This window comes from Malus sylvestris, chromosome 3, assembly GCF_916048215.2.
Source record: "Malus sylvestris chromosome 3, drMalSylv7.2, whole genome shotgun sequence".
In the NCBI taxonomy this organism is placed as follows: Eukaryota; Viridiplantae; Streptophyta; class Magnoliopsida; order Rosales; family Rosaceae; genus Malus; species Malus sylvestris.
Window position 1 is genome coordinate 1,070,526 of NC_062262.1, and position 27,598 is coordinate 1,098,123.

Below are 27,598 nucleotides of genomic sequence, written 5' to 3' on the forward strand. Positions count from 1 at the left end.
CACTAGTACAAAAAACACTTTGCGCGACGCAGGTCATTCGTCGCGCAAAGTCAATAAACGTCGCGTAAAACTTTGCCCAACGAACCTTCGTCGCGCAAAAACCGTCGCGGCAAGGCAGTGACAGAAAGCTTTGCGCGACGAAGGGGTTACATGCGTCGCGCAAAGCCACTTTGCGCGACGCATCAGACGTTGCGCAAAGTTACTTTGGCGACGCAGCCTACGTTGCGCAAAGTGGCTTTGCGCGACGCATGTAACCCCTTCGTCGCGCAAAGTGGCTTTGCGCGACGCAACTTACGTCTCGGAAAGGGACTTTGCGCGACGCAACCTACGTCGCGCAAAGCCACTTTGCGCGACGCATGTAACCTCTTCGTCGCGCAAAGTGAATTAGATCACTTTTTGGTTTTGATCAAAAATATTATTTTTTTAATAATATTGTAATTAAATTCTAAACAATAATTAATTAACCAAAGAAAAGTATTTAATTATAAAATATATGAAAATGTACATACAAGATGTCCGAATAAAAAAACAAAAAAACTACAAATAGTCTTCTAGGTGAAGTGGCTACTGGGTATCGGTAGGGTGAAGTAGCTCGGAGGTCGAAGGTGTAGTAGCAAGATCAGGTACTGGTAACGAGATTTGGAGGCCGGTCATCTATATGGCTCGTACTAGACCTCTCATATGCCCAGCATAGGCCTGCAGTTGCTCGCCCTGGGCCCTTATCTGTTCCCTCATCTACTCGCCCTGGACCTCATGATGACCCATTAATCCATTTAAAAAGCATAACTTAAATTACTGATATAGTTAAACTAATCAAACTATTATAAAAATTAAAACAGAATAAGAAATGGAAATTCAAACTTTGATATCTATTATCTAGATGCAGAGATAGACGGAGTTGGACGGAGTTGGAGATGGAGATAGCTTTGACCAAAGTTTTGCTGAGAGTTTATTCGGAGTTGGAGATAGCTTTGACCAAAGTTTTGCATTTGAAGCCCAATACCCTCAGCGATGGCAATAAACCAAATTAAAGCCACTAAGACATGAAGACCTAACCCAAATCTTCTTCTCTTTGACCAATGAATAAAAATGGTAACAACATTACTTTTACATTGGCAGCCAATGAATCATAACTTACCTTACATTTCAAGTTATTGAATTAAACAGTAAGCTCTATTTTATTTAAAAAACCTATAGGGCATGTTCGCTTGGGTTAGTTCTAGTTCAAGCCCTCATTTAACAAGGTTAAAATAAGGAGACTAGTGAGGCAGTAGTCCCACTTAGTGAGATTGCTAAATAGCACCCTGTTTGATACAACTTAGACTAACTCATACTAGCTCAATCCAGCAAAGCAATGCGGTGTAGCAAACACAGCCATAAATGTAATTGGTTTTCTCAAATCATCTTAAACACAAAATACTGAATGTACAATTACAAGGGTTGTCGTACCTATGGACTCCTGCAGATGGGTAAGAATGACTTGCAGCAGGACGAGCTCTTTCAAATGCCAAATGAGGTTAATGCAGCTGCCCTGGAGCTTCAGGTCCCCTATGTTAAAATAAAAATCAATATGTTTTTAATACATAACGAAACCCAAATGCTCAATGGCTATTCAATTACTTTTAGCCATTTTCTTCTACGCACAATCAATATATATAACTAAAACCATTAAGTTATTATCCATACCATTAGCTATTCCTTTAGTCTTCATGTGCTTCCAAGTGCAAAGTTATAATCAATCACAAAATCATTAAGCAGGTCAAGGTAATTATAAATTTCGAAGCTCGTAACAAGGAAGATTTAGAACTTGATACAAAGCCAACCAAACAAGCAGGGAACAACAAATGCAGCTACAAAGTCAACCAAAATACATAAATATAAATAAAATTATTCCAAATCGTGAAAAAAAAAAAAAAAAAGCTAATCAGTTAACAAAAACCTAAATCCATAAAATCACCATATAAACTCCAAAAATCAAAGATCTAGAACAAGCATTCATATGAAAACAAGAAACAGAGCAGAGCAACATAAATTAAAGAGAAGGAGATGCAATAAGCGAAATGTAGCAAATAATTACCAACCAAACTGAGATTAAGCAAATAAAGCTTTGAGAGATTTGTTACGTGTCCCAAACGGTCTGATTGGAGTCTGGACTCTCTCTGCGCCTGCGAAGAAGCTGACTTCTCCAGCAAACCTAGTGTCAAATCTCTACAAACACACAGATTCCAAATCCAAAACCCTAATTGCGATTATTCGGATCAATTTCTAGGAGGAAAAAAGGGGGAAAGGGAAATTTGTTTGCAGATGGGCGAGAGGGAAGAGCAAGAGACTGAGTGGAATAAGAGCAAAAGGGAAATTTGTTTGCAGATGGGCGAGACTCGAGAGGGAAATTTGTTAGGAGGAAAAAAAATTATTTGGGAAAATTTAAAAATAGCGCCTATTATTAACAATTGTACCGCCAAAATTTTAACACTTTGCGCGACGGAGGTTTCGATTATGACGTCGCTCAAAACAGCTTTGCGCGACGCAGGTGCACCTATGTCACGCAAAGTGTTTTTTTTTTTTTTTTTCCTTTTGCTTTTCTTTTGCCCTTTTGCTTATAAGTACAAAATAAATAAATTAAAATCTACTTACTAAATATATATACCATTGAACTTGATGGGAAATGTATTGTACGAAATTAGTTTCAACGATCAAACCATCAAACTTGTTTGTATATACTGTGAGATCACATACGCCAAAAATATCCAAAAACAAACATTCAGAGACCAAGTAACGAGACAAAACTTTTTTACGGTTATAAACAAAAAATCACGATTTAACAGTAGTTTTAACTCCGATTTTGATGATTTTTTAGAGCTACACTCCTTGACCCTATATAAATACAATGAACTAATTCGATCTTCAATTTAAATATTTACACTAGTGGATACCACAAAATCTTATGGTATACTTGATGAAAGTATTAAATAAACTCTAAGTGTTAGTGAATGTATCATTTTGATGGGAAACGCATTGTACGAAACTAGTTTCAACGATCCAACCGTCAAACTTGTTTGTATATGCTACGAGATCACATACGCCAAAAATATCAAAAAACAAATATTCAGAGATCAAGTAACGGGACAAAACTTTTCGACGGTTATAAACGAAAAATCACGATTTAACGGTAGTTTTAACTCCGATTTTGATGATTTTTTAGAGCTACACTCCTTGACCCTATATGAATACAATGAACTAATTCGATCTTCAATTTAAATATTTACACTAGTGAATACCACAAAATCTTATGGTATACTTGATGAAAGTATTAAATAAACTCTAAGTGTTAGTGAATGTATTATTTTGATGGGAAACGCATTGTACGAAACTAGTTTCAACGATCCAACCGTCAAACTTGTTTGTATATGCTACGAGATCGCGTACGCCAAAAATGGCAAAACACAAACATTCAAAGACTAAGTAACGGGACAAAACTTTTCGACGGTTATAAACGAAAAATCACGATTTAACGGTAGTTTTAACTCCGATTTTGATGATTTTTTAGAGCTACACTCCTTGACCCTATATAAATACAATGAACTAATTCGATCTTCAATTTAAAATATTTACACTAGTGGATACCACAAAATCTTATGGTATATTTGATGAAAGTATTAAATAAACTCTAAGTGTTAGTGAATGTATCATTTTGATGGGAAACGCATTGTACGAAACTAGTTTCAACGATCCAACCGTCAAACTTGTTTGTATATGCTACGAGATCGCGTACGCCAAAAATGGCAAAAAACAAACATTCAGAAATCAAGTAACGGAACAAAACTTTTCGACGATTATAAACGAAAAATCATGATTTAATGGTAGTTTTAACTCTGATTTTGATGATTTTTTAGAGCTACACTCCTTGACCCTATATGAATACAATGAACTAATTCAATCTTCAATTTAAATATTTACACTAGTGGATACCACAAAATCTTATGGTATACTTGATGAAAGTATTAAATAAACTCTAAGTGTTAGTGAATGTATCATTTTGACGGGAAACGCATTGTACGAAACTAGTTTCAACGATCCAACCGTCAAACTTGTTTGTATATGCTACGAGATCGCGTACACCAAAAATGGCAAAAAACAAACATTCAGAGATCAAGTAACGGGACAAAACTTTTCGACGGTTATAAACGAAAAAGCACAATTTAACGATAGTTTTAACTTCGATTTTGTTGATTTTTTAGAGTTACACTCTTTAACCCTATATGAATACAATGAACTAATTTGATCGTCAATTTAAAATATTTACACAAGTAGATACCACAAGAAAAAGCAAAGGGAGGAAGAAAAAAAAAAGAAAAGAACTTTGCGTGACGTAGGTGCACCTGCGTCGCGCAAAACAGCTTTGCGCGACGCCGGTGCACCTACGTCGCGCAAAGTGCTTTTTTTTTTTGTTGTCCTTTTGCTTATAAGTACAAAATAAATAAATTAAAATGTACTTACTAAATATATATACCATTGAACTTGATGGGAAATGTATTGTACGAAATTAGTTTCAACGATCAAATCGTCAAACTTGTTAGTACATGCTTTGAGATCACATATGCCAAAAATATCAAAAAAACAAACATTCAGAGATCAAGTAACGGGACAAAACTTTTCGACGGTTATAAATGAAAAAGCACGATTTAACGGTAGTTTTGACTCCGATTTTGATGATTTGACCCTATATGAATACAACGAAATGATTTGATCATCAATTTAATATATTTACACAAGTGGATATCACAAAATCTAATATTTAGAGCTGTAAACTGGCTTCTGCTCTAAATCTCTAACATTCTAGTTTCCTCCTCCCAATTTGGTGAGAAATGAAATCTATCCATTTTTTAGCACACATCAATCTATCCCTAAATTAGATCAAGTTAACTGAGCAGTTTTCAGTTTCTTAGCTTTTGTTTCCCTAAACCTATCAAAATCCTTCATACTTCTAGTTATTCATTCTACTAATTCAATTGTTCAAAACCAAAACTCAACTTGTTAAAAATAAGCATTGACAAAGATAATTAAAGAAAAACATAAATACACAAAAAATAAAAAAATCCAAACATAAATGTAATCAATAAATAGTTAATTAATTAATCAAATAAATACAAACCTGAAGGTGAAGATGGTGAGGGTTGAGAGAGATAGAGAGTCTGAAAGAGAGTGAAAGAGAGAGGTTGAGTGTGAAGAAAAAGGCCCCTGTGTGTGGTTATTTTAGAGGAAAAAGTCGTCGACTTTGCGCGACGCCACCTACGTCGCGCAAAGTAGGGAAAAAAGCTTGGTTTTGCTTCAAAATCTTGTGCGACGCAGCCAACGTCGCGCAAAGCTATTTTGCGCAACGTAGATGTACCTTCGTCGCGCAAAACAGCTTTGCGCGACGCATTCCTTCGTCGCTCAAAGTGTCGTCGCGCAAAATAGCTTTGCGCGACGTTTTGTGTTTGGCGTCGCGCAAAGTATGTTTGCGCGACGAAATTTGCTACGTCGCGCAAGTTTCCGTCGCGCAAACATGTTTTTCTACTAGTGTGCATTCCTTTTCAATTGTAGCAGCAATATTTGTTCTTGTTAGTACCAGTGTGTTGGGAAATTCCACTCAACTAAGCTCAACTTTCTACGATACTACATGCCCGAACATGACAAGCATTATTCCTGGTGTAGTGGAGCAAGCCCAACGTAATGATACTCGGGTTGGTGCCAAACTTATCCGGCTCCATTTTCACGACTACTTTGTAAATGTATGTAATTAATTGAAAAAAAAAACGGTTATTTGTACTCTAAAATATCATTTAATACAACATAACGAGACCTTTTTTATGTGCAACATTGCTTAAATTAATTTAGTAGGTAACGATGCATGCATGCAGGGATGTGATGGATCGATTTTGCTGGACAACGCAGATGGGATAGAGAGTGAGAAAGATGCAATTCGCAATAAAGGGGCGGAAGGATACGACATCGTTGATGGTATCAAAACCGCACTCGAGAATTTTTGCCCTGGTGTTGTTTCCTGTGCTGACATTTTGGCACTTGTTTTTCAAATACTAGTTTCTGAGGTACGTACTATATAACATACACAGGCCCTTATCTAATGGGATCTTCATTTTTTTGGTAAATATAGAGACTAGATGTGGAGTCAACTTTACATCGAACTTCAACAATTTGAATTGTGTGTTTTTCAAGTTGCACATTATAGAACATCTTTACAAAATATTAGTCAAATTGGAAATGTTTGAGACATCTAAATGAGTTTCAAGAAATTGACGAACACTATGTTTTAAGAAACATTGAAATTTTATCGTAACAATCAAATAAGTAAATAACTTTGGATTGAATTGATTTTTTGCAATAATGATCTTTGAATGAAAACTTAAAAAATAGATAGTTCAAACCATTAAAGCTCGATGTATGATGGGTTCCAGAACTAACTTATTTTTACCAAAAATAAGAATCCTTTAGATAAAGCTCTGATAACCTACATATACTTATAAGACCTTTAACCATTGCATCTTATTATCCTAATTATTATTTTTAATTTAATAAATTAATTCGCAGTATGTTATTTATAAGATTTGAAGTGCATGAGGAGGAACAAGTCTTAAGAGAATACGAATAGAAATTAAAAATCAATACGATTCTACGAACGGTCGTCGATCAAGTTAATCTATCTAATTATAACAAATGTATGGTGGAGATTTGAGTTTGTTAGAATGTTAGAAGTAGTTACTTTGTAGGCTTGTATAAATTGTAAAGCTTTCTCATTTTTGGTAGTTAGTTCAACTTAGAAGATATCAATTCAAGTTTTCATTTTTCCAAAGCTTCATCTCCTTCTTCTCTGTTCCACCGTGATGGATGATCTTCATACTTTATCAATGTAATTAACACTAATGAGCCAAGTCCAAGAAAACAATTGGAGCATATTCTAATTGCCGCCATTCGATCACTTTACGAACCACCTCTTTAATATAAGTGATTTCATGTATATACACACACACATACGGGAACAGATCTATGACACTACTTTTTTTACACAACTTTTGACACAAATTTTTATGGGCCAACTACATAATGTACTTCAACAATTTAAACCGTTTATTTTTCAAGTCTTTCTTCAAAAACGGTGCCACCAGTCTGCCATATATATATATATATATATATATATATATATATATATATCTCTCTCTATATATATATATATCTATATATATGTATATGTGTGTGTGTGTGTGTGTGTGTGTGTGTGTGTGGTGTGTGTGTGTGTGTGTGTGTTCATCTGTCATAGAAGAGATCTAACGTATTGGCTAGTAAAAATGGTTCAAATAACATTATTCTAATGCTTTTGTTAAATATTGTTATAGAATGGAGGACCATCGTGGGAAGTTCAATTGGGAAGGAGAGACAGTAGGACAGCAAACCGAACTGGTGCCGAGCATGACATTCCAGCTCCTCAGGATAACCTTAAGCTAATTACTGAAAAATTCCGCAACAAAGGATTAGATTCCACTGATCTGGTTGCGTTATCAGGTACATACATTTGACCACAATGACATTATTACAATTTTTGTTGGACAATACAATACAAAAACACCAAATGAATAACCTAGCAGTTTCATATATGCATATATAAGTACTATGTCAAGCTTATGCTGCTATTTAGACCATATTATTTACTACCCTTATTGCTGATCATATGTACATATAAGTGAGTTCCGTATTTATTAGAGAGATAGTATGTAAATATTGTACAATGTGTTCGGGATACAGGATAGTGCATTATATATATGTTATATCACTGTTCCAAAAATTGGCCTAAGCGCTGGGCGGTGGGGCCCCGCCCTGATTTTGGGCAAGGCGTTTGGAAAAATTGGCTAGAAGCTAGGCGGCCCTAGGTGGGCTAGGCAGGCCTAGGCGGCTCCTAGGCGGTCCTAGGTGGTTTTTTTTTATATATTATATATATATATATATATATATTTTTTTTTTTATTAATTGTGTGCTTTTTTCTTTTTTGGTTTCATGGTGGTATACTTATAGAAATAATGTACCTAATTTTCAAATGATGGATTTACTACAAGTTCATCCAATAGTGAAACGAATTGGAGCATTTTTTAGGGGATACATAAAAAGAAAAGAAATAAACTAGATACAACAAGGTTAAATAATTTAGTCTATGTCTAATCCAATACAAGGATCATGATTCATGAACAAGAAGAATTTAGTCTAACATCCAAATCCTCCTGATTATGATTATATGCTTACTGTTTTTTTAATATTTAACTTTTTGGATGTATATAATTTGTGTATTCTTCTACTTCTATCTTTGCATTTTATCATTCTTTTATTATCCAAACAAGTATAGTTTTTTTTAAGGTGTAAATAGACACTTATTTACAAGATATATAATAAATTTACATAAATCCGTCTAGACCCTGCCTAGCCGCCTAGGTGCTAGGCTCCTGCCCACCGCCTGACTAGCCCCTAGCGATTTTTAGAACCTTGGTTATTATATAAGCGGATGAATTTTTTTTTCTAGTGTATGGTGTATTGCCCCGTATTTCGGACATATCGAAAAATGTATTGCGGTGTGGGTGGGTTAACAAGAGGGGTGCATTCTTACTTATCACCCTTAAATAGTGGTAATGCTCATCACCCTATTTATCATTGTTGTATGAGTTTAAATTTTGAGATTTATGTCTATTCATTACATAGATCTCAAAATTTATATTCATCTAACAATAATAAATAGAATGATGAGTATTACTAGGGGTGGGTTCGGTTTGGCTTTTGGCCAAAACCGGAAACTGAACGAAATTACTATTCGGTTCGGTTTTATATCGGTTTGTGTTCGGTTCGGTTTTTCTTGGTTCGGTTTTTCTCCTTTTTTTTTTTTTTTTTTTGGAATTTTGATTTTTCTTTCAATTGAGCCTTGCTGCAGAGAGCAGTGCAACAATGGTCCAAACAATCACAGAGAGCAAACATTCAAACAACCACAGAGAGCAAACATTCAAACCAAACCTTTAAAACTGTATAAGTATAACAGAAAATTAAACGAGAGTATGGGTTCGTCGCTGGGCATAAACACCTTGTTCCTCACCTGCTATTTGCACCAATTTTCAGTTCAATTTTAACCCCAAAAATAACTGACAATTAGCAGAATGTCATGGCTGGAAAAGATTGGAAATTTTCTAGTTAATATTCAAACTTAATTCCATAGCTAAACAACAACAAAAAGTAAATGAAATTATCATCAGTTTCATAGCGGGAAAAGATTGGAGTCGTCTCTAATTAATCAAATCTTGAGAGTTTCATTTGATACATGAATTCTAATCCAACAATTCTGATTCTGAACAAAATTACTTGGTGGTGTAAATGTACCTTTTTCAAATCATTCCCAACATTGGGAAATTCGATGAACAATTCTCGTAAAACGGGTTGCGAATCGAGCCGACTCCAGCCTGGCTCTGAATCGTCAGCACTCCTCCCAGAACCGGACTCATCGCCGTCATCAACACCATAAGCCCTCTTCTTCTTTGATTTCCTTCTCTTCGTCTCTCTCTTGCTTCTCCGTTCCTTCTCTCTTCTCGAACCACCATCATCTTTTCTGCGATGGTGCCTTTTCGAAGAGCACTCGGATTCCTCGGAGCTGAGGAAGGCAATGAATATGAATCATCATCGATTGAGTCCTCCAATTGCTTTTACTTCTAATTTGGATTAGGGATTAGGGATTTGGGGTTTGGGGTTTGCGATCAAAAGTGCAGAAGCAACAAGCGATTGAATTTCAAGGAATCTTGGGGGCTGAGGCCCACTCGTCCTTGAACAAAAAACCGGACGACCTGAGCACCTTCCAGCACGACTCGAGAAGCTTCTCAGAGACGTCAGAGCCGAAGGCGTCGAGCTCGGAGCCAGAAAAGAAGAGGATCTGGAGGGGGCGGTGCCGTCGAGGAAGTGGAAGACGCATATGCGGATGGAGGAGGGGCGGTCGGAGATGACGATGCTGAAAAGGTTGGAGTGGGAGTGGGCGAATTTGGGGGAGAAGTGGAGTTTGTGGGCTGCTGCATGAATTGGGAAGTGGGAAAACAGGCGAGACCGAGAGATGAAGGTTAGGGACCTAGGTTTAGGTTACATTTTGGGGTGAAAACGGTGCCGTTTTAGAATTAGGATTATTAATTAATAAATTAACTTCGGTTCGATTCGGTTTCTGAACCTCAGAAATCGAAACCAAACCAACCAGATTCAGTTCGGTTCGATTTTTTCAGCCTTGGTTCGGTTTTCGGTCCTGTTTTTTTCGGTTTTCGGTTTTTCCAACCCACCCCTAAGTATTACCATCATTTCAGGATGATGAAGAAAAGTATAATAATAAAAAAAATAACTTGAGTACCATTTTCCTTTTTTTGGGTTGATTTGGGAAGTGCCAACTTGTTTACTTGTAAGTTGGCACCCTTAATTAACAAACTATGGTCCTATTGAGCAAGGGGCATCAGATGCAACTGTGCCGCCCATCCTAATTCAAATGGTGGGGATTTTAGGGATCCTCATATCTTAGTCATTCATCGTATATCATGTGGTCAGAAATTATTTGAATTTTTTTATTTAAAATTAAACACAAATAGTACCTGACGAAAACTAGCCTCACGATGTACGATGAACGGTTAGGATATGAGGATCCCTAGGATCCCCATAAAGAGGATCCGGAGAGGATCCTCTTCCGAGAAAAAGAGTGCCTGATGCCCAGAGTTCTAGTAGCGTCTCTCTTAGTTTTCATCATGTCAATAATAGGTTAATTATTTTCAAAGATATAAATGTGGTTGTTTGGTTTCTTAGGTGCTCATACATTTGGCCAGGCGAAATGTAGATTTTTCGTTGATCGCCTCTACAATTTCAGTGGCACTAGCAAACCGAACCCGACCATTGATGTTGAGTACATGAAAACACTACGCCAAACATGTAGTCAAGGTGGCAAACCAAGTACCTTGACCAACCTTGACCAAGCAACTCCTGATGCCTTTGACAACTACTACTAAAAAAATCTCCGCGGGCTCCTCCAGATCGATCAGGAGTTGTTAGCATAGACACTGTTTCCATTGTGAACCGCTTTGCTAATAACCAAAGCGATTTCTTTGATACTTTTGCTCAGTCCATGATCAAATTGAGGAATATAAGACCTTTGACCAGAAGCATTGGAGAGATTAAGGCTGATTGCAAAAGAGTCAACTAATCAATTACTCTACTAATAGGTTACCAATTGCCCTAAATAAGGGTACTGTGTTAGCACGAGGTTTAGGTACCTTGTCATTTTGGTCTATTTTTCTTTCCTCACTAATTATAGATAGCTCACTAAGTATTTTTTTTTTCATACTGTAGTCATTTTAGTCCATTTGAGGAGGGTTTCCAAGTATATCCAACGTTAATGGTCGAACCATGCTGCGACTTATTTAAATAGGCTGTGCTCGTGTCGTGCTAGATCAGCCTGACCTTTGACAACTCTAACTTAAATGTGCTTACCTTGTTGGAAAAGTTAGCAAATTAAGAATTTGGTTTGTCAGTTATTCAGTGAGTAAGGCCCAAGTGATAGACGAATCGATTTCAAACCATTTCTGAACAATTTCACGTATTATACACTCAACTGGGGGCATGTAGAATTATTGAAGCTAACCCTAAGATCAATAAATGCAAAAAGGAAAAGAAAGAAAAAAGCTACGATCGAAGTAATCTTCATCTAATCAAAATTTTGTCTTAGACTTTTATGTTTTGGACTAAACTTTAGAGTAGTATTTATAGACTGTAATATATTTGAGCAGGGTTTCCAAGTATATCCAGCATTGATGGTCGAACCATGTTGCGACTTATTTAAATAGGATGTGCTCGTGTCGTGTTAGGCTAGCCTGCCTTTGATAACTCTAACTTAAAGGATTAAAATTTGTGCTTACCTTGTTGGGAAAGTTAACAAATTAAGAATTTGGTTTGTCACATATTCAGTGAGAAAGGCCCAAGTGATAGACAGATTGATTTCAAACCATTTCCGAACAATGTCACATATTATGGACTGAGCTTAGGGTTAGGTAGAATTATAGAAGCTAACCCTAAGATCAATCGCTACAAAGGGGAAAAGAAAGAAAAATGTTGCGATTGAAGTAATCTTCATCTAATCAAAATTTTGTCTTAGACTTCTATGTTTTGGACTATACTTTATAGCAGTATTCATAGACTCGTATGTTATTTCGAAGAGTTTCCAAGTATATCCAACGTTGATGGTTGAACCATGCTGCGACTTATTTTAATAGGATGTGTTGTCGTCGTGCTAGGCCAGCCTAACCCTTTGACAACTTTAACTTAAAGGATTAAAATTTGTCCTTAACTGGTTGAAAAAGTTAGCAAATTAACGATTTGGTTTGCCAAATATTCAGTGAGCAAGGCCCCACTGATAGACAAATCAAACCGTATATGAACAATTTCATCTATGATGGACTCAGCTTGGGGGCAGGTAGAATGGTAAAAGATAACCCTAAGATCAACCGCTACAAAAGGGAAAAGACAGAAAAATGCTATAATCGAAGTGATCTTCATCTGATCAAATTTTTATCTGAGACTTTTTTGTTTATGACTAAACTTCAGAGTCTATTTATAGACTCCTAATATTATTTAGGGTTATCTTAACTTTCTGAGCTGGCTGTCTTTGGGTGAAGAATGATGAGGTATGAGTGCGACTAACGCTAAATGAAAATTAGGACATTAAATGGTGATATATCTCTTAACTTTGACATTACTTTCTTCTCAATCGTTGCAAGGATGTGCGGAGTAGGTTTATTAATCATGCAAAATAGGTTATGTTCACGTTTAATCATGCACAATAGTTGTGAATGACTTGTAAAATGGTTGAAAGCCAGCTAATAAATAGCAACTAACAGATCTTGTAAATCAACCTTCAAAATACTAATGTAATTTTCATTTAATAACCCCCTCAAATCAGTCCTAATATTTTTAACACATCTTTAATGCATATGAAACTTAAATGTAATCACTTGGAAAAAAAAAACTAATTATCATTTGTTTGATATTTTTTATTTAGTTGGATATTTAATCAAAGGTTTCGATATTTTAGTAGCAACATGTCATTATGTTTTCTTTCTTAACGTGCTTCTTTTTTATTGATGACATATAATTTAGTTTGCAAATTTGTGCAAATTTGGTTTAAAATTTTGGTCTCTCTAACATTACCTATTAGATAACGTATTGCTATTGTAATTTAGTATTATTGATTGTAACCACTTTTGAAAACTAAACCAAAATAACACACACTATTTTTGTAATAGAACAAAATAAACACTATTTTTGGAATTATAGCAAAATAACCACATTATTTTTGAAACTGAGCCAAGATAACCCACACTATTTCTGAAACTATAGCCAAACAACCACACTATTTCTGAAACTAAATCAAAATAGCAACACTATTTCTAAAACTAAACCACAATGACTACACGATTTCTGGAACTAATGCAAAATAATTCACACTATTTCTGAAACTAAACAAAAATAATCCACATTATTTATGAAACTACAGAAAAATTACTCACACTATTTTTCAAAATCAAAATAGCCCACACTATTTTTGAAACTATAGCAAAATAACCACACTATTTCTGAAACTGAACTAAAATAACCCACACTATTTCTGAAATTGAACCAAAATAACCCACACTATTTATGAAACTATAACAAAATGACCACACTATTTTTGGAACTATAGCAAAATAACCTACACTATTTCTAGAACTGCAACAAAATAACTCACACTATTTCTGAAACTGAACCCAAATAGCCCACATTATTTCTGGAACTACAACAAAATAGCCCACACTATTTTTGAAAATTAAACCAAAATAATCTACACTATTTCTGGAAGGAAACAAAATAAACATTAGTTTTGGAATTACAACAAAATAACCTATATTATTTTGAAACTAAACCAAAATAACCAACACTACTTCTGAAACTGAACAAAATAACCCACACTATTTTTGAGACTGCAACAAAATTATACCTATTTTGAAAGTAAATCAAAATAATGAGTTTTAAAACTAGGAGATTTTCAACCTTATGACCCAAGATTTTCACTACGTTTTGTTTAGATAAGCATTTTGAATAGCACTAACGAGTTTTAAATTATTTCTTTACTCTTCACAACTACTTAACTTATTTCCCTAATAATATCATCTCGTTGGCAAATAATTGGCATTCTTGTGATAGGTTGAGCATGCCTCTATTTCACAAGTCAAGTCATGCATCTCATTGACATGTATCTTTGAATAATATATTCTGGGGTTTATGAATTAATCTCAATATTGTTCCCTTTTTTTTGTCAGGACTAACAATTGCAATAATAAGGGAAATACAAAAGGAGGCAAAAGGGTGAGGCGATAGACGCCCAAACCCAGATAAAAGATTAAAAAAAACAAAGGTGATTTGACCCACATGAAAAAAAAAAACACAAATGTGACAGACAGATACATGGACACAACCAAACAAATATTAATGAGAGTGTGGCCCTGACAAACTTCACGCAGTTCAAAGCCTAAGGTCATCTCAAACCGAAGGCTGTCCAGATGGCTCGTTTTAACCCTCTAGCCCTCCAAGATATTAATATTTTAATGAACAATACATGATCATATTTGCGTCCATTTCCAACCGAGGGCCAAAGGATCAGAGGGCTCGTTTTAGCCCTATCACAAAAAACTATCTCCAATCGAAGGCCAAAGGGCTATAGTATGAAATGTAAAAAATTAAAATAAAATAAGGTAAGACAGTATGAAATTGTGAAAAATATATAAGAAATGGTGTAGGAAAAAAATTAGAAATAAAAAAAAAGGTCCAAAAAAAAAAGTTGGCTGTTAAAAAAATATTTAAAAATAGGTTGTGACCAAAAAAGTTCATAAACTCTAAACCTAAAGTGGTCTGAAAGAACCCAAAAAAAAAAAAAAGAAACTGGGTTGGGCAAGTGGAAAAGAAAAAAAAAACAACACAAAATGGGCTAGCTGGCTAAAGATGGCCAGCTGGTTGGCTATCTGGCCCATTTTTGTCCCGTGGGGCCTATGAGCCCTTTGGCTTAGCCTTCGGTTTGAGATGATTTTCGGGCTATTTTCGGTCCTTTGGCCTTCTAGACCATTCGGTTGGGGATGGTCTAATGGAAAAATTCAACTTTTTGATGGAATGAGACTTCTGTCAAGGGCATTAGCTAGAAAAAAAAAATTAGTGTTGCACGTGGGCTTCTTTATTATTGATGAGACTTTAGCTTTTATCCATATTATATTGTATTTTGTCTTTTTATTAAATTTCAAGTCCTTTATATTAAATAAAGTTAAAAGGTGCTTTTTGTTATAATAAACTTATCTCAAACCCCCTTTGCTCCATTTTTAGGGAGTTTTAACAAAAAGTTCGCGGTACAATACACTTTAACGAAAAATCACATTTTTACACTAAAAAGTCAAATATAGTACTATTCATTTTACTATTTATTTTATCATTATCGTTAAAACTCAAAGTTTTTAAGCCATTTTCATTAATTTTCCTTCCTGTTTAATAATGAGAGTGCATTTCATTTAACAGCCAAAAAGGCCCTATGAATAGAAAAAAGCAAACGAACATCAGCCCAAAACCTAATCTGAAGCCCAAAAAGTAGAAGCAATCCATAATACATCAAACCCTAGCATCAAACTCTACCCATAGAGCTGGCACCACCATTGTCGGTGCAGAAAACGTCACCATCGTAGATACAAGCCAAAATACAATGAAAAGAGAGCTCATACGAAAATGGGACATTTATCACGCACATATTCAATTGACCAAGTGAGTATAATACGATCTTGAGATCCTAATTTCGTCAATCCATGAATCTGCACCATACGTACCAGTGGCGAAGCTAGAAATTTTTAAGGGGAGGGGCGAAATTTAAAACCGTACAAAATTCCAAAAAATATGTAGACAACAAAATCCTTTTATATAGTAAAAAGTTTAAGTGTCGTTCGTAATATATTAATACAAACAAGTTACAACTGTTGTCGTTCATAATGTATTAATACAAACAAGCCTATACGTGATGTCACACCCCACTCCTAATTAAAAATAGTTTTGGGGTCTTAATTGGTGAGCCCAAGGGCCCACCCCCTAATATCTGTCCCTTTCTCCCGTACTCCCTCTCTCATCTCTCTTCCTTTCTCCCCTCACTCCCTCTTCTGCTCTTCGAAGCTCCCCGAGCTCTCTCTCCCTCAAGTCGCCCTCACCCTCTCCCTCTCTACCCGTGAGCAACATCCATACCCACAATCTTATACACACGCACACCCTAGGACCCTCCCAAGCAAGAACTCGAACCGAGGACAGGTCCGTGGTGCACCACAGTGGCGGAGGTAGAACAGCCATGGAGGGGTTGGGTTTTCCGGGAGGGGAGGCTGATCCTGCGCTGGGGCTGTGTTTTCCGGCGAGGGGAGTGGCGGACGCCACTCCTCGCCCTCACGTGGCTTCGCCACGGCTACGTACCAAAGTGTTGTTGAGAAAGCTAAGAACTAGGGGGCACATTGCGGAGAGATCTGCATCAAAGGGAAGTTTTGGGATACGGATAAGCGTTTGAGCATATGACTAGACAAAGCAGGAGTATAATTTCAGATTTAGTGGCGGGATGGCGAGTATGGGTGAGCGGAAGGTGAGTAAGTGGGGGATGGAGGGGAAGAGCAATGGACATCAAAGCTTAGCTGACGGAGTGGAGAATTTTGATGGAGGAGGAAGAGGAGTGGGACAGATGAAAGCGCCACTAGGGGCGGGGGAATTTAGCTTGATATATAGTAATTTCTTCATTAATTGAGAAATAGTACTAGTGGTCCATATAATTGCAGTTGCAAAAGTTATTGCATGGTATTGATACAATCATTTACTATAATCATTCCACATATTGTAACATAGTTTTATAATCATTGTAGGATTGTAAGTTTTTTTAGTTAAGATTTAGGGATTCAATTAAGCTAAGGCCGGTCGCTTTCTAGCTAGTTAATTAATATTGGATTAACTAGGGATAAAGGAATCCTAATGGATTAACCCTTAATATGGATGTGGTAAGTGGCATGGTAAAAAAAGGAGTTACAGACAGTTTGAGGTTGTGGACAGATGGAAAAACCAGAAGCAGGGTGGTTAAAATGCTACTTTGACGGGGCTTGGAAGGAACAGGGAAAAAAAAGGGGGGGGGGGATTGGAGTGGTGTTCAGAGATGACATGGGGCCGTTTTTGGCGGCAATGGCAATGAAAATGGAAGGCATAGCATCTCCGATGTTAGCAGAACTGGAGGCAGCACGTGCTGCAATTCTGATGGCCCGAGAGTTAAGCACGGAACAGCTGGAACTGAAGGGAGGCGCAGCTTTGGTCCTTGCTGCTATAACTCTTCACACGGAAGATGATTTGTCTTTGTGGGGAAATAGAGTAAATGAGGCACGCAATTTCATACGCTCCATTCAACAAACCAAAATCAATCATACTCGTAGAGAGACAGACAAGCTTGCTCATAGATTGGCGCAGGTGGGTCTTACTTTAAATCAACGACGAGATTGGTTCGAGGAACCGCCTAATGTAATCACTAATCTCCTGACAGAGGATAGTTAATTTTGTAATTTTGTTGGTCACCTAACGATTAAATAACAAACAAATTGTTCTCTCTCGTTTCTATCTTCTTCTTCTTCAGCTATCTTAACAAATATATGAGGTCTTACATTTCTCTACTTCTCATTAAGTCGCCGCATTAGGAATATATGGCAGTGCATAGGTTTTCTTGAGGTCTAAGCAATCGTGCTTTAGATTAATGGCTACTCTCCAAGTATTCTGTAGGTTGCGCTTTATTTGATTTAATTATATACAAGTTTAACATATAGATGAACAACACGTTGACGTTTTAGGGTACAAGTGTCAAATGTATAGCATGAGAAAATTGACCACGATGTAAAATAAGGCTGGTGCTACAAAATAATATAGGTATAACTTGTTTTTTTAATTGTATATCAACATTAATTTGACAACATGGACCAACATAGGGGTGGGCACGGGCCGGGCCGGGCCGAAATTTGGAGAAACCGGACCTACCCGTTTTAAAATGTAACGGGCCGGGACGGGCCGGGTAGAGAGATTTTGAATTTAGGAACCAGACCTAACCCGGCCCGTTTTAAACGGGCCGGTTCTGGACGAGTCTACGGGTCCAATTACTTTTTCTTTTTTTTTCTGGGTTTGACATTGGGCTACTTTTTTTTATTACCAACAACACATTCACATTTACAAGGCCAAATAGGACAACGAAACCAAGCCCAGCATAAAAAAAAACCTTAACACATTCACATTTACAAGGCCAAATAGGACAACGAAACCAAGCCCAGCATAAAAAAAAACCCTAACACCTTCATCCTCTGCCGCTGCATCATCCTCCGCCACTGCTGCCATCAGAAGGATAACCAAACTCGGACCAGTAGCTTGAAATCAAGCCAAATCGAGCTCCCAAAGCGGATAAAAAGACGACTTCAACAAGTCCTGCAAGATCCTTCACAGCATGATTTTCCAAAATTCAGTAAAGCAAGTAAATTCTTATTCTTTCATTAAAAAAAAAAAAAAACTCTTGACAAATCAAACCCACAAAGAATTGAATGCTCAAAACCCTAACTGAGAATCAACAATTAGATAACTAACTGAACAAAGTCGTTGCACACATAGCAATTCAAAGAAGAACCTCTACACACGTATTATACTTGATTCCCATCTAAAATCATTAAACCCAGATCATAAAATAATCAGAATTCGTAGAAAAACCATAACCATTATCATATATGAGAAAAAGCAATAAAATTGAAATCCCAAATTAAAAAAATCGAAAAACCGTAGCTCGAAAATTCAATTTTTCATCTGGATAACATGCAATTCAAATAAAAATTAAAACTCTCCATCTGGGTTCCTTTCAATTCTACCCAACAATACTGAAATGCGAAATTAGGCATACCCATTAGCTGCTGTAGCTGCTGAACCGCTTAGATTATGGTGGTGTTTTCGACAGCGATGATGAGTGGTCATGATTGGGAGAAGAGTCAGGAGACGATGGCGATGGTGGTGTTGTGTAGCGATAGGGAAGGCTCTGGGAGAGAAAGATCGATAGGGAAGGCTCTGGGAGAGAAAGATCGAGAGGGAGGACTCGGGATTCTTGTGTAGCGAAGCGTGCAAGGACTTTGCGAAGCAAGGACCTTGTAAGACCGAGCAGGTGAGTCCGGCTCCTTCATCCTTTCTGCACATCGACCTCCTACTCTGATCTCCCACAGCCGATCTTCGTTTTAGCAGGATCTGTAACCCCACCTCGACCTCACACCCTGCAACTCCCTACCAACATGTCGGGAGAATCGACGAATAGAGAGGGAGGACTCCGGGAGAGAGAGATCGATAGGGAAGACTGAAAGAGAGAGAGAGGGATCTACAGGGAGGGACTCGGGAGGACTCGGGATGACTCGGGAGAATCTTCCAGAAAGCTGAGATGTGTGTGCGTTTGTGAGATTTGAGTGTGTGTGAGAGAGATTTAAGAGTGTGTGAGGTTTGCAAACGGTTCGGGCCGGGGGCCCGCGACTTCAAAAAATTGGAACCGGCCCGCCCCTTTGTTTACTTGGACCCGCCCCGCCCCGCCCCGTTTTGTATCTAAAAGAATATGGACCCACCCCGTACCCGCCCCTACCCGCGGGTCCAGGACCCGTTTGCCCACCCCTAGACCAACATAAGTAAGAGAACTACGAGGAAAAGAAATAGGCGGCCACGGGTCTGCTATCCCGAAAATGATGTCTCCTTGTTTATTTTTTTGACATGTGTTATGCCACTAACTCTAATTTTAACTTTGTTAACTTTCAATAAATTGAAAAAAATACATAATAAAAGTAAAATCAGTTGACAGTTCGTCTTCTACATCTGTTCGTCTTCTCTCCTCCGCCATCTTCTTGTCTATTCAAATACCCAATTGTGATCGACCCAGCCCGACAAACAACAAATTTTATGTAAATTTGGTTTGAAGAAGGAAGAAATATGGTCGATCGATATAAACTCGATTTGAATCGACTCGAAAATAATAAACGGCGAGAGCTGAACCGATCGCAAGGTTCGATTCATTCATCATATGCGGTTTCGCTGGTCAGATTTAGAAAGAGAGAGTGGAAATGAAGCTTGAATGGCGGTGATAATTGTCATGGACAGCAGCTGTTGGGGTTACTGTTTTTGCTGGGAAAAAGATTGGAAGGAGCTCTAAAGTTCCTGTGTTGGGTTTTGGTGTGTTTATTGTTTTGGTTTTTTTTGGTGTGTTTATTGTTTTGGTTCTCTTTAATGGCGGAGGAGAGAAAAAAAGAGGTTTCGTCAGGGATGAAGATGAGTGTTTCATGTTTGTTTGCTGAGAAAAGATTGGAGGAAGTTCCAGACTTCCATTGTGTTTATTGTTTTGTATTTCTTTAATGGAATAAATTTTTGTTTTCAATACATATTAGGAGAGAAGACGAACAGATGTAGAAGACGAACTGTCAACTGATTTTACTTTTATTATATATTTTTTTAATTTATTAAAAGTTAACAGAGTTAAAGTTAGAGTTAGTGGCATGACTCGTGTCAAAAAAAAATAACTGAAAATATGATTTTAGCCCTTCAAACTTAATTTTCTTCATATAAAACCCTACATAATTTTTTTACTCAAAGAAAACCCAGTGACTAGGATCCACATAAGCGAATTCATTAATTTCATATTACTTCACACATTTTACATTTTTCACATGCCTAAAATACCCCTATTACATATTTGATGTAGACAATTAATTGTAAGGAGAGAGTAAATGATTTTGCAATAATAAAAAACAAGACATTAATGTTAAAAATTTATTGCATATTAATTTTTTAGAAAGGTTTTGAATTTTCATAAAACTATTCGATTAAGTTATTTCACCCTACTCTTGAATACTTTTGAATTTATCCTTTTTTTATTAATATATTAGAACACTGTATTTCATTATCTGCATGCACATTAATTTACCTACAACAATTATACCATGGGTGTAATACAATATCTCTGTTTTACAATGATGCAAAATAATGTTTATACCAACAACAAAACGTGCTTAACATGTGTACTAATACATGGAAAATAATTTACCTATATTAAGAAGAAATGTAGTTTGATGCATAGTATTAAAAATACTATGTAACACCCATGTTTATACAACAATAAAATGTGCCTAACATAGCTAACAATACATGGAAAATAATTTACCTACAAGTTGGAGAAATGTTAGTTGGTTGGGTGTGGTATAAATTTTTTTAATAATTGGAAAAATTAAATATAACTAGGTGTAGTGTAATTTCTTTTAATATAATTAGAACAAATTAATTTACCTACCTACTATTTGAAATGTTCATTTCCAATGATGCAAAATGTTCATTACCTAACTACAAATTAATTTCCAATAATTTACCTACAACAATTATACCATGGGTGGGTGTAATGTAATATCTTTCTTTAAAATGATACAAAATATTGTATGTACCAACAACAAAACATGCCTAACATAAGTACTTGTACATGGAAAATAATTTACCTATAACAAAAGAAATGCAGTTTGATGTATAAAATCAACAATATTATGTTCCACTCATGTTTATACAACAACAAAACGTGTCTAACATATATTATAATACATAGAAAACAATTTACCTACAAGTTAGAGGAATGTTATTTGATTCAAAATATATGATATAGGTGTAGTATTTTTTTTTAAATAATTGGAACAAACTAATTTACCAACCAATTAATATGGATAAAATTGCTACAAAATATATCAAGAAAAAAAAAACTACTTTTATAGTTTAACATGGATACAATTAATGCAAACAGTGTGTACATTTTATTTCACTTTTTCTACTACTTTTAATTTGGCATAAATTTAGGAATTTGGAAAAAGGATCATAAAGTATGAGTGGCATGGATGTAAATAAATTGTATTAATAGGTCAATAGTGTTCCCATATGTTTGCAAATTATAAATTTGGGCTTATATGAGATCTTTAAAGATAGATGGATTTTTATCTAGAAATAATGAGTTGTAAGGGTTAAAATCTAAAGCACCCAAAAAATAAACAAGGAGACACCATTTACGGAACAGCAGACTCGCGGCCGAAATAGGCTGCCTATAAAATGATAAAATACTTAAGCCTCAAACTAACGGAGTGCCCTTATATATTTAGGGCACATACATAATCTTAATCATCTTTTTCAAAATACTAATGACGAATTTTCAATTAATTAACCCTTCTGCAATCAGTCCTAATCTCTCCATCGGTGCCTGTCAAAACTGCTATATTTCCCATATTGATCATGGACTGACCAAAGCTATCAAAGAAGTCACTTTGGCTATTTGCAAAGCGGTCCACAATGGCAACGGTGTCTCCGCTAGTTGAGAACAGCACCTGATCGGTCTGGAGAAGCCCGCGGTTGTTTTGGAGATTTGTAAAGTAGTGGTTGTCGAAGGCATCGCGGGTGGACTGGTCAAGGTCATTCAACGTATCTCCGCTGCCGTTTTGAGGACATGCTTGGCGGAGGGTTTCCAAGTATCCGGCTTCAATGGTCGGGTCCGGGTTGCCAGTGCCGCTGAAATTGTAGAGGCGGTGAACGAAAGTTGAACATCTTGCCCGGCCAAATGTATGAGCACCTAAGAAAGGAAACAACTACATTTATATCTTTCAAAATAATTAGAGGTTGACTTATTAATTGGTGTATACTACTAGGTTAATCTGGTAATTAGTTGTACTATTATTCCGGTCAATTGCGTGTCTATTACTAGGGTTACCTGATAAAGCAACCAGATCAGTGGAATCTAATCCTGCATCGCGAAATTTTTGTGAAATTTGCTCAAGGTTTTCGAGAAAGCTTGGAATGGCACTGGTACCAGCTCGGTTGGCTGTCCTACTGTCTCTTCTTCCCAATTGAGCTTCCCACGTTGGCCCTCCATTCTGCAACAATACCAATAGAAGTATTATTTGAGGAACTATTTGGATAATAATATATCAGGAACTGCTTAAATATATATGCTCCAAATTTCCAAGAATTATTCATTAATCAGATTGTCTCTTCACCGCCATTCGCTTTCTTTTTTATTTTCCTTGGGACTGGTTCTCAGATGGAATATTGACCATTTCCCAATTTCTTTCAGGTCTTGGTCCTCCTCTTAAATATCAGTTTTTATTTTTTAAATTTTATTAAATAACGTAACGCGAATTAATTAATTAAACTAATTAGAACTTTTAATATGTACTTACCGCAGAAACAAGAATTTGAGAAGCAATTGCTAAAATGTCAGAACAGGAGACAACACCAGGGCAAACGTTCTCGACCGCAGTTTTGATATCATCTACAACGTCGTATCCGTCTGTCGATTGATTGGGAGGTGCATCTTTCTCGCTCTCTATCCCATCTGTGTTGTCCAGCATAATCGATCCATCACAACCCTGCATGCATGCACCGTTACCGTTACCATTATATTAAATTTAATTATTATAGCACATAAAAACACAATTCTTGTTTTGACAGAGAGTTCGTTATTAATAGCCGGGTTGTCGATATATTGACATATCAATAGAAAAACTTTTTGACGTCTTCGCAATCCATTATTAACAAATCCATCATTTATAAAAAGCGGATGCTCATATACATAGAATTTTCTGTAAAATATATATCACATTATATGTTACTGGATGATATTTTTATCACTATATAACATATTCTTTAATGAATTTACGTACGTTGACAAAGCAGTCGTGGAAATGAACTCGGATGAGTTTGGCACCAATTCGGATGTCATTCTGTTGAGCTTGCTCGACCACACCGCGAACAATGCTCGTCACATTCGGGCATGTGGTACTGTAGAAAGTTGAGCTCAGTTGAGCGTTGGAATTTCCCAATATACTAGCAGTAACAAGAACAAATATTGCTGCTGCAATTGAAAATAAAGACATGATGATTAATTAGGAAATTCAAAATTGCGAGGTTGTTATCTATAGGTATAGTAGCTCTTATGTTGGGAGATGAGATGGCTTCTATGAGGCTAATACTGTACCCTTTTATAGAGAGAGTAGTGGGTGAGATTTCAGGGATCTAAGAGCTATGTATTTTGTGCATGCTATAAGCAAATGACCAGAATGATCGTTCTTTGAATATTCATATGTTGAAATTTTCAGATAATTAAGCTGATGTGGGCCTGTTATTGCAATCAGGAACTTTTCTACGTCATGCTTGTAAGTTGAAGAATTTTCAAACTTTCCCGTGGAGGGCACGCGCAATTATTCTAATCAAAGTTTTGTATATATTTCATAGACTAATGCTAGGTCAATTTGTACATTAAATTATATATCATTAATAAGAAATAAACATGTTAATCATCAATTTTTATGTTATTTAGTTTACAAAATTTTGCCTACAAATTTAATTTCTCTAGCATTATCCTATTTCAAAAGTCCAGGGGCCATATATGGGTAATGTTAAGGAGACTAAATTTGTAAACGAAGTTTACAAATTAAATGATGTGTCACTAATAGGAATGAACACGTTTATTAACGCTTAAGTATCATTTCAATTTCAACTTCTATGTTATTTACTTTACAAAATTTGTCTATAAATTTAGTTTTCCTAGCAGATTCGCTATATATGGTCTCTATTGATGACTTAGTATAATAATAAATTCAGTAGGAAAAGAATTGGTCTGGGGAAGAAAAATGGAATTATGAAGCAATGATGGTCAATTCGATCAGCGAATATACCATCTGGTTAATTAACACTAGCCTTCATGCACGCGCTCACACGAGTGCAGAATACATTTTTTGAATCACGGCGTTCTATGCGCGACTTACACGTTAATGTATTTATATGTGTAAATTGATAAAAGGAAAGTCAAATATTTGAAATAAATGAATAATCTTATATTATGCTAGAAGAAAGTTCTCATAAACTAATTACAGCAGCTGAATTCACATAATAAAATCGGTCTTTATAGAATTTACATTAAGAATAGAAAAATTAATATTTCATAAGCAATTGATTGAATCACATTATTGCTAACCCATTGTGAGGCTAATCCCACCCTTCCTTTTTAGTGTAGATAATATCATTTGTTTAAAAAAAAAAACTATCATTTGACAACTAATTTAATCATATTATTATCCGCGTGAGAAAGACATTTTTTTATAACCGGCATTACATGCCTCTTAAGATGTTTTGAACGTGTTTGAAAATAGAGAAAATAATATTTAATAAACAACTGATTCAATCACATTATTGCTAGCACATTGTGAGGCTAAGCCCACACCCGTCTCCCTTAGTGTAGATAATATCGTTTGTTAAAAAAACAATCATTTGACAACTAATTTAATCACATTATTATCCGCGTGCGAAAGACCTTTTTTATAACCGGCATTACACATCTCTTAAGATGTTTTGAACATGTTTAAAAATAGATAAATTGAATCATATTATTACTAGCCCTACTTTATTTGACATCAAAATCACTATTCACCATTTCCATTAGCTTTATATATAGACACTTGTCTTGGAATAAAGGTCATCACAGTTTGATTAAAGACACTTATCCAAATTAATAAATGCCCTGCTTTATTTGACCGTCCCACTGATTATTTGCCCAAATCTATAATTTGCAGAAATTTATATCCATACAATTAGGGTATGCATGCTTATGGATAACATACAGTAATGATGTTTACCAATTTCTTCCATGCATAATAAACAACATAGGGATTTTGGTATACTTTTCTTTGTGTAAAGGTTATCACAGGTCTTTCAAAAAAAAAAAAAAAAAAAAAGGTTATCACAGTTTGATTAAGACACTTTTCCAAAATTCAAATGCCTTACTTTATTTGAATGTCCCACCGGTTATTTTCTCATCAATATTTGAATGTCCCACCGGTTATTTTCTCATCAATATTAATTAAGCAGATGGTGATCTGGATGACAATATTGATTAAGCAGATGGTGTATTCACTGATCTAACTGTAACTAGACATATGGAACTAATTAGAGGCAAATCAACATTGATGAGAAGAGAAATTCATTAGACCAAAACTAGCTTATTCGTTAGATAAAATGAAACTAAGGTTTTGTTTGGTATCTAGAATTGAATTAGAATGAATAACCTTCATATTAAAAATATCTTGAAGGAGTAAATGAAAAAATTGCATCTTACATGAATGCAGACGGAGAATTACTCTTTAAGAAATCTTATGCATGCCAATGCCCTCCCAAATTGGAGGATTAACTAGATAAGTTTTCTCCATATCTAATCCCTTCAAATGTCAAAAAAAAAAAGTTCTTTTATGTCTATCTTAAAATATGCCATGGAACTTAAAATATGCCATGAATTCCATGAGGTGCCAAATCCAGTAACCATCTGTTCCAATTCTAGTCACCAAACAACACCTAAGGTCATCTCCAACCGAAGGGTCCAGAGAGCCAAATGGCCGAAAATAGCCGGAAAACCGTCTCCAACCGAGGGCTAGGCCGAGGGCTCTGGAATCTGGGAGGGCCCCACGGGATCGGAGAGGGCTAGAGGGCTGGAGGGCTGGCTGGCTATTTTTTTTTAACGCTTTGTTATTTCTGTCGGTTATAGCCGACAGAAATAATATATACTATATTATTAGTGTCGGTTATAATCGACAGAAATAACAAAGTTAGTGTAATATCATTTTGAACAGTGTAGGTTAAAACCGACACTAATTTGAATTCTAATTTGAATTCCAACGGCTAGCCAGTCACTAGCCGTTGTATTCAACCGATGGCTAGCCAGAGGGCTCGTTTTAGCCCTCTAGCCCTCCAAGATTCTCCAAGATATTAATATTTTAATGAACAGTACATGGCCATATTTGCCTCCGTCTCCAACCGAGGGCCAGAGGGCTTGTTTTAGCCCTGTCACAAAAAACCGTCTCCAACCGAGAGCCAAAGGGTCATAGGGCCAAACATAATTTATTATTTAAAAACTACAACTTAAATATGAAACAAATTTTGTGAAATAGAAGTTATAGGAAAAAAATGGAATTTAAAAAAAATATGAAATAAATTTTGTGAAATAGAAGTTATAGGAAAAAAAATGGAATATAAAACAAATTTTGTGAAATAGAAGTTATAGGAAAAAAATGGAATTTAAAAAAAATATGAAACAAATTTTGTGAAATAGAATTTATAGGAAAAAAATGGAATTTAAAAAAAATATGAACCAAATTTTGTAAAATATAAGTTATAGAAAAAAAGTTATAGGAAGTTATAGAAAAAAAAAGGTTTAAATTCATAAAAAAAAAAAATTGAATACAACGACTAGTGACTGGCTAGCCGTTGGAATTCAAATTAGAATTCAAATTAGTGTCGGTTTTAACCGACACTATTCAAACTGATATTACACTAACATTGCCATTAGTGTCGGTTATAACCGACACTAATAATATAGTATATATTATTTCTGTTGGCTATAACCGACAGAAATAACAAA

General features: G+C 35.8%; 1 protein-coding gene and 1 pseudogene across 1 annotated transcript; one reads left to right on the forward strand and one right to left on the reverse strand.

The window, feature by feature from the left end:
* The first annotated feature begins 2,496 nt into the window (after positions 1-2,496).
* Positions 2,497-27,598, forward strand: part of LOC126615377 (lignin-forming anionic peroxidase-like) — a 43,758-nt pseudogene continuing 18,656 nt past the window's right edge.
* LOC126616029 (peroxidase A2-like) lies at positions 22,188-24,177 on the reverse strand. Its single transcript, XM_050283974.1, has 4 exons — positions 23,853-24,177; positions 23,370-23,558; positions 22,901-23,063; positions 22,188-22,762 (listed from the first exon to the last, which is right to left on the reverse strand). Exons 1-4 carry the CDS (start codon positions 24,063-24,065, stop codon positions 22,353-22,355), a joined length of 975 nt encoding a protein of 324 aa, XP_050139931.1. The 5' UTR covers positions 24,066-24,177; the 3' UTR covers positions 22,188-22,352.

Excerpts from the sequence above, each read along its gene's own strand:
- LOC126616029 (XM_050283974.1), bottom strand. The coding sequence starts at position 24,065 with ATGTCTTTATTTTCAATTGCAGCAGCAATATTTGTTCTTGTTACTGCT. Across the intron at positions 23,559-23,852 it reads TCCACGACTGCTTTGTCAAC|GGTTGTGATGGATCGATTAT; the intron begins GTACGTAAATTC and ends GCATGCATGCAG. Across the intron at positions 23,064-23,369 it reads CTCAAATTCTTGTTTCTGCG|AATGGAGGGCCAACGTGGGA; the intron begins GTAAGTACATAT and ends GTATTGTTGCAG.